This window comes from Lethenteron reissneri, chromosome 64, assembly GCF_015708825.2.
Source record: "Lethenteron reissneri isolate LAM-NWPU_2019-01 chromosome 64, ASM1570882v1, whole genome shotgun sequence".
Lineage (NCBI taxonomy): Eukaryota > Metazoa > Chordata > Hyperoartia > Petromyzontiformes > Petromyzontidae > Lethenteron > Lethenteron reissneri.
The window spans coordinates 4471924-4486620 of record NC_083842.1 but is presented as its reverse complement, the minus strand read 5'-3'; the positions used below and the strand labels follow the sequence as shown (position 1 = coordinate 4486620).

At 59.9% G+C, this 14697-nt stretch overlaps 1 protein-coding gene across 1 annotated transcript in view; it reads left to right on the top strand.

Moving 5' to 3' along the window:
* Positions 1-9660, top strand: part of MTREX (Mtr4 exosome RNA helicase) — a 98199-nt gene extending 88539 nt beyond the window's left edge. Inside the window, exons 24-27 of the mRNA XM_061577354.1 lie at positions 4460-4516; positions 5349-5511; positions 7846-7950; positions 8373-9660. Coding sequence (XP_061433338.1) covers positions 4460-4516; positions 5349-5511; positions 7846-7950; positions 8373-8425 — 378 coding nt within the window. The 3' untranslated portion in view covers positions 8426-9660. The remainder of the gene's footprint in view (positions 1-4459; positions 4517-5348; positions 5512-7845; positions 7951-8372) is intronic.
* Positions 9661-14697: the final 5037 nt, after the last annotated feature.

The window sequence follows — 14697 nt, the reverse complement described above, 5'->3', positions numbered from 1 at the left end:
CTAACAACACCTCGCTAACAGCACCTCACTAACAACACCTCGCTAACAACACCTCACTAACAGCACCAACTCGCTAACAACACCTCGCTAACAACACCTCGCTAACAACACCTCGCTAACAGCACCAACTCGCTAACAGCACCTCGCTAACAACACCTCACTAACAACACCTCGCTAACAGCACCTCACTAACAACACCTCGCTAACAACACCTCACTAACAGCACCAACTCGCTAACAACACCTCGCTAACAGCACCTCACTAACAACACCTCACTAACAACACCTCGCTAACAGCACCTCACTAACAACACCTCACTAACAGCACCTCGCTCCGACGGCCTGCCTGGTGGCAGCACGGGCGACGTTGCTTCTATGGAATCGAGATGATGTCACCGGGGGTCGCGAGCGAGCGCAAGGCCTCCGCCTCCCTCCTCCTCCTCCTCCTCGCCGCCCCCTCTCCTTCTCCCCCTTCTCTCCTCCTCGTCTCCTGCTGCCTCCTGCCTGGCCCACGATGCGCTACTGCTACTGCTGCTACTGCTGCTGCTGCTACTGCTACTGTTGCTGCTGCTGCTGCTGCTGCGGCTGCTGCTACTGCTGCTGCTGCTGCGGCTGCTGCTGCTGTTGCTGCTGCGGCTGCTGCTGCTGCGGCTGCTGCGGCTGCTGCTCCTGCTGGGCGTGGCTGGCTCCCAGCTGCCACGCTCTCAGATCCCAGGCTCCGCGCTTGCGCAGCGGCGACGGTAAATGCGGCGGTTCCGCTTCGCAGCTGCGCCCGGCTGTGTGCGGCGCGGCGCTGCGAACCGCCCGGGCGAGAGACCCGAGTTCGATTCCCGGCTAGCGCTACGTGGTGAGGGAGGATCTTTATGGGCGCCGCGCTACGGAGGCGGCTCCGGGCCGATGAGCTTCGATTCACAGCCACAAACGCCGGTGATGCTTATCTGGGCTTCCCCCTAAGTCCACTCGCCGAGTGCGGTGCGTGGTAAACATCGCCACTGGGGAGACAAAGGCGGTCGGGCGTGGTGCTGGCCGCACACCCCCTCGTGTGCCGTGCCGGCCTTCATAGGCTCCGCTCACTTCAAGCACTTTCCCCGACAGTCTGTTGAGGCTATATGTGTCGTCTTTGTGCGAGTGTGAACTGTGGATTTGTGTAGTCGATTGTGTTTATTTGCATGTTCAGTGCGTGTGAGCATGTGTGAGCTTGGGGGGATGTGTGTGAGTGTGTTTGTGTGTGCACGAGCGAGTGTGTGAGCGCTCGTGAGCTTGTGAATGTGCGTGTGCGAGTGCGCGGTGATATGCCTGTGAATGTGTAGTGTGTGCGTGAGCGTGGGGGAATGCGCGCGTGCGTGCGTGTGTGTGTGTGCGTGCGTGTGTGTGCGTGTGTGTGTGCGTGTGTGCGTGTGTGTGTGTGCGTGTGTGTGTGTGTGCGTGCGTGTGTGTGCGTGTGCGACCGTGTGCGTGTCTCTGCATCGATGCCCGGGTGCGATCAAGGGATGGCTCCCTATTGGTCAACCACGTTATGTATGCCGATGATTTGGTAATAGCTGCTCATTCAGAAGAGGAGTTGGAGACGCTGCTGCTGAGACTGGAGCGTGCCACTAAGAGGTGGGGCCTTACCATCAGCCCCACCAAAACTAAGCACCTGCCTGGGTATTTTGTACCATCGGACACTCCACCCCCACAACTCCCAATTGGTGATGGGGCAGTTGTGGAAAGAGTGGAGAGTTTCCCATACCTGGGCAGTGTGCTTATGACCGGCTCCAGTTTATCAGCAGAGGTCTCACTCCGAATCAGTCGAGCGGCAATATCTTTTCATCGGTTGCGTAACGCTGTGTGGAAGCTACCTGGTCTGTCACTCCGCACGAAGCTTCAGGTCTTCTCGGCCACGGTCATTCCCTCCCTTCTCTACGCTTGCGAGACGTGGACCCCCCTGGTGGAGCATCTTCGCCGGTTGGAAACATTTAGGCTGGCCTGCCTACGATCCATCCTAGGTTTAACCAGGCTGGATTGTGTGAGAAGCTCACAAATCCTTGAAAGATCTGGGCAAAGTCCCATCAGTGAGCTCCTCCGGCAGGCAAGGCTGCGTTGGCTGGGTCATGTAGCCCGCATGCCCAGCCACCGCATGCCTAAACAGCTTTTGTTCGGCCGGATCGAGGGGGCTAGACGGGCGCGGCACGGGCTGGAGAAGAGATGGAGTGATGTGGTACAGGAGGACGTGGAGCTGAGTGGACTTGCCGATGACTGGTACCAGCGGTGTCAAGATCGGCCTCTGTGGAGGAGGCTCGTGAAGGACGCTACTGGGCAGTTGGAGGCAGTCGCCCTCCAACAACAACGGAGGGCGGAGGAGCGACGCTCACAACAACGAGCGGAGCGCCGGGTGGCTAAAGCACAGCAAGTTGGTACAGTAGGGGGCACAGGTGGTGAATCAGTCATCTCGGTCAGTCGACCCGTGGCACCTGGGTCTGCCCCGTGACCTCCTGCCAGCGAGCGTTCGACACTTCACGTGGCCTCAAGGTGCACTTGGCCTGGCACAAGCATCGTGGTGACGTCACCGCCACTTAGTGGCGAATGGCGGTTGTTGTTGTTGTGTCTCTGCATGTGTGTGTTTGTGTCAGCGGGGCGCGGTAGTGTAGGGGTTGGCTCGCCGCGCTACGAACTCGGCGACCCGAGTTCGAATCCTGCTGACGGTCAACACCAGTGACGTTTTTCAGAACCGGCCCCGGGCTTCCTCTGGGTCGACTCAGCCTCAAATGAGTACCTGGTGCAGTGCTGTCCACCCACCCCCTCGTGTGCCGTTCCGGCCTTCGTAGCTGATCGCTAACGGCACTTGCCCCTGCAGTCTGTTACAGGCTACACGGGGGATCTTTGCCTCGTGTGTGAATGTGCTGAGCCCGTGAGCGTGCGTGTTTATTATATTTCAGCAGATCTTGTGAACTCGTCGCTGTGGCGGCGGCGGCGGCTGTGTGAAGCTGGCCCCGGGTGCCGCCCCAGCTGCATGGGCCCCGGGTGCCGAGGGGGGGGGGCCCGGGGTGTGGGGGGATGGGGGGGGGGCCAGTTGGGGGGTGTGGGGGGGGGGCTCTCGCATTCCGTGCCGTGGTTCACTTTGCCGGGCGCGATGAGTGAGCTCCGCCGCTAACGATGCCGCTAATTAGCCGAAATCCATCGCGTGTTTTACACCGCGCGCGATTGCGTTTGTGCGTGCGTCCGCGTGTGTACGTGTGTACTTGTGTCCGTGCGTGTGTGTACGTGTGGTTATGTGTGTGTGCGCGTGTGTGTGTGCGCGTGTGTACGTGTGTACTTCTGTCCGTGCGTGTGTATACGTGTGTGGTTATGTGTGTGTGCGCGTGTATGTGTGCGCGTGCGTCCGCGTGTGTACGTGTGTACATGTGTCCGTGCGTGTGTGTCTGTGTGGTTGTGTGTGTGTGTGCGCGCGTGCGAACGTGCTTGAGTGACTTACCTAATGTTAGTTTTGGCCGTGAGATTTCGCGTGCTTTTTTTTTTCTCCTTGCGTCCCGAGGCGCGGAGGGGAACAGCTGCGGCGTTGGAGCCGGTGTGACGGCGGCGCCACACGGCACCACAACGCACCACAACGCACCGCAACGCACCGCATCGCACGGCACTGCACGGCACCGCACGGCACCGCACGGCACCGCAACGCACCGCAACGCACCGCAACGCACCGCACGGCACCGCACGGCACCGCACGGCACCGCACGGCACCGCCAGGGCCTCCCTCGCCCTTGGATGTTCGCCACGTCGCGGACAAACGAAGCTACGCGCGCAACGATGCGGCGTCTCCCTCCGCGTGCAAAAGTATCGCTCGCAAAGCCCGTCGTCGCAACGGCATGGTCCGCGGCTCTAGAGCCTCGCTCTCACCCACGGTGTCTCGGCGATAGTCGTCGGCATGCTCCTGAAGCAATGCTGCACGGGGGATCGTTGTGCGTGTCCGTGCGTGAGTGTGTGTGCGTGAGTGTCCGTGTGTGCGTGTGCGCTCGTGTTGGCCTTGTATGGCTTTGCCACCACATGCGATATTGACACAAGCACATTTTGTGCACGTGTGTGTGGCCGCGTGTGCTTGTGTGTCTGCGTGTGTGTGCATATGTGTGTGTCCGTGTCTGCGCGTGTGTGTGTGTGCGTGCTCCTGTACGCATATAAGGTGGTGTAGCGCTTAGCGCCATGCTGCGCTACGAACCCGGCGACACGAGTTCGATTCCCGCTCACGGCCAACACCAGTGACGATTATCTGAACCGGTCGTGGGCCTCCCCTAGGTCGACTCGGCCTAAAATGAGTACCAGGTGCGGTGTGTAAACATCGCCACTGGGGAGACAAAGGCGGTCGGGCGTGGTGCTGGCCACCCACCCCCTCGTGTGCCGTGCCGGCCTTCATAGGCGCTCGCTAACAGCACTTGCCCCAACGGTCTGTCAAGGCTACACGATCTTTGTCTTTGTGTGTGTGCGCGTAGGGAATGGAGATGTCCCGACTCACAGAGGAACTCGCGGCCCCACTCCGGCAGCTCCAGGTGGGGATTTGTCACGTGGCAACGCAGATTTCACTTCAGTTCACCCTGCGTTGATTTCAATGGTTTCAGGTCTCGCCACATTTGTTCTGGCCTAAGCCGCCCGCATTTTTTCTTTTGTGGTTGTTTCTCTGCATCTCAACTATTTAGTCTATTCTACCAGGTAAGGGCCAATGAGCTACGTAGCTCTGTGTCAGATGGGACCTGGACATCATAAACGATCGCTCGATCAAGTGGGCTTCTCACGGGGATATTTACGGCAGCGATGCTGATTCTAAATGTGGAGGGGAAAACCGGAGGACCTGGAGAAAAATCCACGCGACCATGGGGAGAGAGAGAGAAAGACACAAACTCTTAAATATACAGGGAACTTTTTGGCCAGTATGAAAGTATGAAAATGTAAGAATAGTTTTTACTCTTTTCTGGCTATAAAACTGGACGCGTTAAGAAGTTCAAACACAAAATAGAAACCTTTTGTTGCAATGAATCAAGGCTGTGTTACTCGCACACTCTACTTGCAGTGAAAGGCGACAAGCACAAGGCCACTATCAGAGCGTTTATCGCTCATTTGTACGGCATGAGCCGTACGAATGAGGAGTGTGTTGTTGTTGTTCTAGATTTGAAGTTTTCGTGACTGCAAGGGTCCATGCTCTTGGTTCTTTCGGTAAAGTCACGTGGGTAAAGAAATAATAAATAAAAGATAAAAATAAATAAAATGAGTCTAATTAGTATAAATAAAATCGGTATGAATGTTCTTGCTGTGGTGTTCACACCCGAAGACGATTGCTTGTGTTGCCACCGTCACGTCGTGATGTGATTGTGTTTGTATCTGCAGGAGTGCGCTCGCCGTATCGCCAAGGTGGCGGCGGAGGCGAAGCTGGGCTTGGAGGAGGACGACTACGTCTCGTCCTTCCGGCCGGACCTCATGGACGTCGTCCACACCTGGGCCAACGGAGCCTCCTTCGCCCAGATCTGCAAGATGACGGACGTGTTCGAAGGTGGGCGGGCGGGCGGGCGGGGGGCGAGTGAGTGGGCGAGCGGGGCACGTGGGTGGGTGGGTGATTGAGTGGGTGGGTGAGCGGGGCACGTGGGTGGGTGGGTGGGTAGGTGAGCATGGCACGGTGGGTGGGTGGCTGGGTGGGTGGGTGGGTGAGCATGGCACGGTGGGTGGGTGGGTGAGTGAGGTGGGCGAGCGGGGCACGTGGGTGGGTGGGTGAGCATGGCACGGTGGGTGGATGGTTGGGTGGGCGAGTGTGGTAAGTGGGTGGGTGGAGTGGGTGGGTGAGCATGGTACGTGGGTGGAGTGGGTGGATGGGTGGGTGAGCGTGGCACGGTGGGTGGATGGGTGGGTGGGCAAGTGTGGCAAGTGGGTGGTTGGAGTGGGTGGGTGAGCATGGCACGTGGGTGGGTGGGTGAGCGTGGCACGGTGGGTGGATGGGTGGGTGGGCGAGTGTGGCAAGTGAGTGGGTGGCTGGGTGGGTGAGCGTGGCACGGTGGGTGGGTGGGTGAGCGTGGCACGGTGGGTGGGTAGGTGGCTGGGTGGGCGAGCGTGGCACGGTGGGTGGGTGGGTGAGCATGGCACGGTGGGTGGGTAGGTGGCTAGGTGGGCGAGTGTGGCACGGTGGGTGGGTGGGTGAGCATGGCACGGTGGGTGGGTAGGTGGCTAGGTGGGCGAGCGTGGCACGGTGGGTGGGTGGGTGGGTGAGCATGGCACGGTGGGTGGGTAGGTGGCTAGGTGGGCGAGCGTGGCACGGTGGGTGGGTGGGTGAGCGTGGCACAGTGGGTGGGTGGGTGAGCATGGCACGGTGGGTGGGTGGGCGAGCGTGGCACGGTGGGTGGGTGGGTGAGCATGGCACGGTGGGTAGGTGGCTAGGTGGGCGAGTGTGGCAAGTGAGTGGGTGGCTGGGTGGGCGAGCGTGGTGCATGGGACGAGTGGCTGAGTGGGCGACCATGGAACGAGTCAGTGAGTTGAGTGACGATTATGGGAATCGGTCGTGGGCTTCCCCTAGGTCGGCTCGGCATCAAATGAGCACCCGGTGCGCTACGAAGCCGGCTGTGACCCGACCACTTCGGCTCACGGCCAGCACCGACACGGGCGGCTCTTTGCCCCCCCCCGCTAAAGGCTATCGGGGGGATCTTTGTCATTGTGCAGCCTGCACGTGGGAGGGGGCCATGCAGAGCTCACGCCGTGGCCGCTCGTGGTGATTGCTCCTCGCTCGCGGGGGTCACGGCGGGGGTCACGGCGGGGGTCACGGCTTAATTACGTTTTGATTCCGTGGCGACCCCCCCCCCCACACGCACGCAGCATTTATTTATTTATTTTGCCGATGTCGTCGTGGTGCGGGGAATCGCATTCCCTGTTTACTCCGTGGCCCTGGCGACGATTCTGCTCGCTCTCGCTCCCCTCCCCGATGTCGTCTTGATCTCTCGCTCTCTCCTGCCCTTCCGCTCTCTCTCGTTCTCTCTCTCTCCCACTCCCCGCTGTCCCTCTCGTCTTGCTTGCTCTCTCGCTCTCTCTCGCTAGCTCACTCTCACTCACTCGTTCACTCACTCACGCTTTCCCTCTCTCTCTCGCTCGCTCTCTCGCTCGCTCTCTCTCACTCTCTCTCTCGCTCTCTCTCACTCTCGCTCGCTCGCTCTCTCTCACTCTCTCCCTCTCTCACTCTCTCGCTCTCACTCACTCTCGCTCGCTCTCTCACTCTCTCTCTCTCCCTCTCTCTCTCCCTCTCTCTCTCTCCCTCTCTCACTCTCTCTCTCGCTCTCACTCACTCTCGCTCGCTCGCTCTCTCGCTCTCTCTCACTCGCGTGCAGATGTTTCGCCGCTCGCGCGAGCGACCGCGCGGTGGATGACGCGATGACGACGAGGGGGGGCGTGGAGTGGGGTGGGGGGGCTTTAATAGCGCACCGACATCGAAACGGCCACGATACATCTCGTCGCCGTGGCGACGCCGCCGTCATAGTGCACGTGTGTGCGTGTTCGTGCGTGCGTGTGCGTGTGTGTGTGCGCGTGCGCATGCCTGTGGAGCGGTGGTGCAGCGGTTAGCGCACTGCGCTACGAACCCAGAGACCCCGAGTTGGATTCTCGCTCACGGGCAACAACGGTGACGATTATCTGAACCGGTCCTGGGCCTCCACTAGGTCGACTCAGCCTCAAACGAGTACCCGGTGCGATGCGTAAACATCGCCGCTAGGGAGACAAAGGCGGCCGGGCGCGGTGCTGGCCACCCACCCCCTCGCGTGCCGTGCCGGCCTTCGTAGGCGCGCTCTAACAGCACTTGCCCCTACAGTCTGACAAGGCTACACGGGGGATCTTTGTCTTCGTGCACGTGCAGGCACCGTGATCCGTTGCCTGCGCAGGCTCGAGGAGCTGCTCAAGCAGATGTGCCAAGCGGCCAAGGCCATCGGCAACGTGGAGCTGGAGAACAAGTTCTCTGACGGTACGACGCCCGCCGCTCCGCCAGTTAACACTATCATACTAAACAGTTTTGACTTAAAGCTTCCGTGACTGCAGGAATTCATATTCTGTGGTTCTTTCGGTAAAGTCGCGTGGAGATAGAAAACAAAATGAAAACGTCGCGAGTTTCTTTTGCTTTTCATGTTTTTTATTATTTTTATTTTATTTTCTAACTGCGTAGAATGATGCATTGTTATCGTTCGCGTGGACATGTGCACCAGCAGCCGAATGATCTTAAACCCCTGCGTGACCCCTACCTGACCCTGCGTGCCCCCTGCCTGAGCCCGCGTGACCCTTGCCTGACCCTTGCCTGACCCCTGCCTGACCCCTGCCTGACCCCGCGTGCCCCCTGTTTGACCCCGCGTGCCCCCTGCCTGACCCCGTGTGCCCTTCCCTGCCTTCCAGGAATCATGCGGATCAAGAGGGACATCGTGTTCGCCGCCAGCCTCTACCTGTGACGACGACGATAACAACGACAACAACTACGTCAACAACTACGTCAACAACTACGACAACAACTACGTCAACAACTACGTCAACAACAACGACGACAACAACTACGACCACGACGACGACGATCGTAAACGCCACGCGGTGGGACTTAGAGACGCCGCCTCTTCCACGTCGTTCGTTGCGCGTCGTCCTGGAAACGGTGGCGATGAAAAACGGCAACCACCACCACCGCGGCGACGATGACGACGATGACGACGCCAGTGAGACATGTCCACGATCCAATTGAGCGGGAGACCGGGGTTGGTGGATCAGAGCGGGAGCCGGTAGCTGCGACTAGCGGGACGGGGACGACGCTCGTCACGACCACCACCACCACCACCGATGGTGGTGCGGGGATTTCAACGCGCGTAGTTGTTCGTTCGCTCTCGGCAGAACGAGAGCACCAAGGACATTGAGAGAAAATGTTTCGGAGGTGCCGAGAGAAACCTCTCGGCCAAGCGGGCAACGGCGGCCAGAGCCTGCTCCCCCAACAATTGCCCAAGCTCTGTGATCCTACATTGCGACGTTTGACCAACTGGGTGAGTGAATGAATGGATACATGCGGCAGGAGAAAGCGCACGCGAAGGGGGTGTGCGAGTGGGTTGGCGGTAACAATCGGTCGACAACCATTGTCCCAAGCTCACGGTCCGACATTATCTGGTTGTCCCCACGAGCTACAATCTCGACGGGCGGGCGGAGCGGGAATTTTATCGGCAGTGGTAAAAGGCGGGCCGGTTTCTGTCAGCGCCGCGTTTTTATTTAGTTAAGCGCCGGCAAATCTATCGTTGCTTTTTTTATCATCATCAATCGTCGGTGCCGTCGCGATCTCTCCCCTCGTGTCGACTGCGTGACCCCCGACCCCCCTCACCCCTCCACCAGGCTGCCCCCCCCCCCCACGCCGTCGGAAAACCTCGAACCGGCGCATCGCCGCGGTAGTCACAGTAGGAGCGCCGCGTGGGGTTTGGCTGCGTTGGTGGCCTGGCGTTTTTTGCGTCTCCTTTTCACTCGGCGCGGTGCGGTGGGGGGGGGGAAAGGGGGCTTGGCGATTTCTCAACCGCGCGCGTTCCGGCTCGGCGCTTGGGTGTTTAAAGAGCGGCGCCGGTTTCTGTTTTACTTCCACGGTTTTTGACCGTGCCGCCGGTTACAGTTCGCGATCTTTCATTAAAAACCGGCGCATTTATCAACCGGGGCTTTGCCGTGACAGCGCGTGTCCCGTGTGCGTCCGCGCGTGTGTGGGATTAGCTGCCTCTGTAGGCCGATATCTGTGTGTGTGTGCGGGGGGGGCGGCAGCGTAGCAGTTAGCGCTACGAACCCGGACATCGGAGTTCGTAGCGCTACGTTGCGCTACGCTGCGCTACGAACCCGGACATCGGGGTTCGTAGCGCTATGTTGCTCTATGAACCCGGACATCGGGGTTCGTAGCGCTATGTTGCGCTACGCTGCGCTACGAACCCGGACATCGGGGTTCGTAGCGCTACGTCGCGCTACGCTGCTCTACGAACCCGGACATCGGGGTTCGTAGCGCTACGTTGCTCTATGAACCCGGACATCGGGGTTCGTAGTGCTACGCTGCGCTACGAACCCGGACATCGGAGTTCGATTCCCGCTCACGGCCGCCAACGTCGGTGGCGAAGATCTCAACCGGTCCTGGGTCTCCTTTACGTCGACTCGGCCTTAAATGAGTACCTGGGGGGGCGTGTAAACATCAGCGCTGGGTGGGTGTGGGGGGCGCAGTCCGTGAGTGAACCCTCGCGAGTGAGCTCCGTCGTCACCATCTCTCCCCCACAAGCTCCTTGCACAGTTCAAGGTGAACGCACCAACGAGCCCTGGATCCCGTGGCCAAACTTTTCACCGCTGCCCACCGTTCTTTTTCACCGTGATGAAGATTTGATTTTATTCCCAGCGAGCGACGCTAAAACCACCCCCCCTGTGGCACGCCACCTCCTCTGTCCACCTCCTGTCCACCTCGTGTCCACCTCCTCTGTCCACGTGTCCACCTCCTGTCCACCTCCTGTCCACCTCCTGTCCACCTCCTGTCCACCTCCGCCGCGTGCGGGGGAAAAACAAAATCCACGGCGGGCAGCGACGAGGTAGCTTTAAAATATTTATTTTTGTAGTTTTGCGTATAAATAATATCTGGCGTAGAAAAGAACAAATTTAAAAGTTGGCTTCTCACCCCGTCGAAGGCGAACGGCGCCGTATCAACACCACCACGACCACCACCGTGACCCACACCGCAGCAAGAAGACAGACCACGTCTCCACCACCCCCCCCCCCCCCCCCCCCCGTGCACGTCTCTCTCTCGCCGCTATGGCCGAGCGACGCCGCCGCCTACGACGGCAAGGAGCGGCGAAACTCGGCGAGCGGCGACTCTCTGACGGGCACAGCGATCGGAGGCGTCGACGGGGGGAGGGGGGGAAGGTGGAGCGACGGAGGGAAACCAACGCGGGTGAGAAGAACACCCGGCGGCGGCGATATAGCGTCTACACCATTTACAATACACGTTACACGTTAAATGTTGATCTATTTTAGTTATTTTAGCAAAGATAGTGGTGTCCACCGTCGAGGGTAGCGGGGGGGCGGCCGTGGGAATTGGCCACCCCGGGGGGGGGGTTGGGGTGGGGGGGTTGGGGTGGGGGGGGCCACCCCCCTCTTCCCTTTTCACAGACGTGGAGCGTCCCCCCTCAATCGTCGCGAGCACGGAATGCAACACGGGGATTAGAGGGGGGCCCTCCGGCTCACGCTCACTCACTCTCTCTCACTCGCTCGCTCACTCTCTCTCTCGCTCACTCTCTCACTTTCTCACTCGCTCTCATGTTCACTCGCTCTCACGCTCTCTCTCGCTCTCACTCGGTCTCACTCGGTCTCACTCTCTCTCTCATTCGCTCTCACGCTCTCTCGCTCTCTCTCTCACTCGGTCTCGCTCTCACTCACTCTCTAGCTCTCTCTCACGCTCTCTCTCACTCTCTAGCTCACTCTCGCTCACTCTCTCACTCGCTCTCACGCTCTCATGCTCTCTCGCTCTCTCTCTCACTCGGTCTCACTCTCACTCACTCTCTAGCTCTCTATCACGCTCTCACGCTCTCTCTCACTCTCTAGCTCACTCTCGCTCACTCTCTCACTCGCTCTCACGCTCTCACGCTCTCTCGCTCTCTCTCTCACTCGGTCTCACTCTCACTCACTCTCTAGCTCTCTATCACGCTCTCACGTTCACTCGCTCACTCACTCGCTCTCACGCTCTAGCTCGCTCACTCGCTCTCACACTCTCACGCTCTCTCTCACTTGGTCTCACTCTCACTCACTCTGTAGCTCACTCTCTCTCACGCTCTTTCTCTCACTCACTCTCTAGCTCACTCTCACGCTCTCACGCTCTCTCTCGCTCTCTCGCTCACTCTCTCACTCGCTCTCTCGCTCACTCTCTCACTCGCTCGCTCTCTCACTCTATCACTCGCTCGCTCTCTCACTCTATCTCTCGCTCTCACTCTGTCTCTCACTCGCTCTCTCGCTCTCACTCGCTCTCACTCGCTCTCACTCTGGCTCTCCCTCTCACTCGCTCTCTCACTCACTCACTCGCTCTCACTCGCTCTCACTCTGTCTCTCTCTCTCACTCGCTCTCTCACTCTCTCACTCGCTCTCACTCGCTCTCACTCTGTCTCTCTCTCTCACTCGCTCTCTCACTCTCTCACTCGCTCTCACTCTGTCTCTCACTCGCTCTCTCTCTCTCACTCGCTCTCTCACTCTATCTCTCGCTCTCACTCTGTCTCTCACTCGCTCTCTCGCATTCTCTCTCTCACTCGCTCTCTCACTCTCTCACTCGCTCTCACTCGCTCTCACTCTGTCTCTCTCTCTCACTCGCTCTCTCACTCTCTCACTCGCTCTCACTCTGTCTCTCACTCGCTCTCTCTCTCTCACTCGCTCTCTCACTCTATCTCTCGCTCTCACTCTGTCTCTCACTCGCTCTCTCGCATTCTCTCTCTCACTCGCTCTCTCACTCTCTCACTCGCTCTCACTCTGTCTCTCACTCGCTCTCTCGCTCTCTCTCTCTCACTCACTCTCTCACGCTCTCTCACTATCCTGCTTCTTACAGTCACCATTATGTCATTAGAAAGTAAACGAGCAAGGGAACCCACCGCCCCCCCCCCCCCCCGTGGTAAACGTGGTGGGGGGGGGGGTGAGAGCAGCAGCAGCGAGGAGGAGGAGGAGGCAGCAAGTTGGCGAAGCGCGGCCCGGCGCAAGCGGGGCGACGGAGCCCTCGCCAAGCTACTCCGGCTTCTCTCCCCCACGCCGCCTGCGCCCTCCAGGGGGGGGGGTTACTTGCTTGCGGTGGGGGGGGGGGCGTTGGGGGGGTGGGGGGGGCGGGAGTTGGGGGGGGGGAAACGGACAAAATGCCGTGAATCTGGAACGGAGATTTTGGGTTGGAAAAGTTGATGGTGGCAGCTGCCACCCTAGGGGGGGGGGTGGGGGCCCCCATCAGGGTCCCCCCCCCCCATTCCTCCCAGTTCCCCCCCCCCACCCTCTGGCTCCCACCCTGCCGCCCCCCCCCCCCCCCCCCCAGTTCACATTCGCTCAGAAGCATTCTCCACGCGCGCGGACGCGCGACAACATTCGTTAGTTCACATTGGTCACGACGACGACGTGATAACTACAACAACCCCGACAACCTGGGAGCCCCACGTGGCACATGGGGGGGGGGGGGGGAGCCGGGAGGGGGTGGGGGGGTAATAAGGACGCGAGGAACCGCGACCGCCACGACATGCGGGGGGGCGGGAGGGAAAAACAAAATCAATCGAGCGGCATCCGAGAAGCTTTCACAGTTACGCGCCGCTTATTCGGCTTCTACAGCTTGGCAGCGCGTCGCGAGGGACGGGAGGAGGAGGTTTCTGACTTTGCGAGCGACTCCCGGACAACCCCCGCCCCTCCCTCGTCGTCGGCAGCGAGGGAGTCGGGGAGGTTTGACCACACTCTGCTCGTTAACACATTCAGCAGCAAAACTCGCGCGTGTGCGAGTGTGTTCGACACTTCACGTGGCCTCAAGGTGCACATGGCCTGGGACAAGCCTAGTGGTGACGTCACCGCCACTTAGTTGTGAATGGCGGTTGTTGTTGTTGTGAATGTGTGTGTGGGCAAAGTCCCATCGGTGAGCTCCTCCGGCAGGCAAGGCTGCGTTGGCTGGGTCATGTAGCCCGCATGCCCAGCATGCCCTAAACAGCTTTTGTTCAGCCGGATCGAGGGGGCTAAACGGGCGCGGCACGGGCTAGAGAAGAGATGGAGTGATGTGGTACAGGAGGACGTGGAGCTGAGTGGACTTGCCGATGACTGGTACCAGCGGTGTCAAGATCGGCCTCTGTGTAGTAGGCTCGTGAAGGACGCTACTGGGCAGTTGGAGGCAGTCGCCCTCCAACAACAACGGAGGACAGAGGAGCGACGCTCACAACAACGAGCGGAGCGCCGGGTGGCTAAAGCACAGCAAGTTGGCGCAGTAGGGGGCACGCACAGGTGGTGCATCAGCCAGTCATCTCGGTCATCTCAGTCAGTCGACCCGTGGCACCTGCTGGGTCTGCCCCGTGACCTCCTGCCAGCGGGCGTTCGACACTTCACGTGGCCTCAAGGTGCACATGGCCTGGCACAAGCGTCGTGGTGACGTCACCGCCACTTAGTGGCGAATGGCGGTTGTTGTTGTGTGTGAGTGTGTGTTTTGGTATCGCTCCCGATTGGTACCCACCCCTGCCACTCATCTCTATCGACCCACCCACCCACCACTACCCACCCACCACTACCCACCCATCACTACCCCACCCATCACTACCCACCCACCCATCACTACCCCACCCATCACTACCCACCCACCACTACCCCACCCATCGCTACCCCACCCATCACTACCCACCCACCACTACCCCACCCATCACTACCCACCCACCCATCACTACCCACCCACCCATCACTACCCACCCACCCATCACTACCCCACCTGTCCCCACCCACCCATCACTATCCACCCATCGTTACCCACCGTACCCATTACTTCCCACCCCACCAACCCTACCCATCTCTCTACCCTTTCTGCTGGCGTTGATGAAAAAAGCCTCGCGCGTAAACACGGCGCAGACACCGAGGAGGCAAGTGGCGACGAAAGTTCACACGGTGGCGGTGGTGCGAGCGGCCACGCAGAGGCCCCCACGGCCCCCCCCCCCCAGCCCCCCCCCCCCCACCACGGCCCCCCCACCCCGCTCCCTTC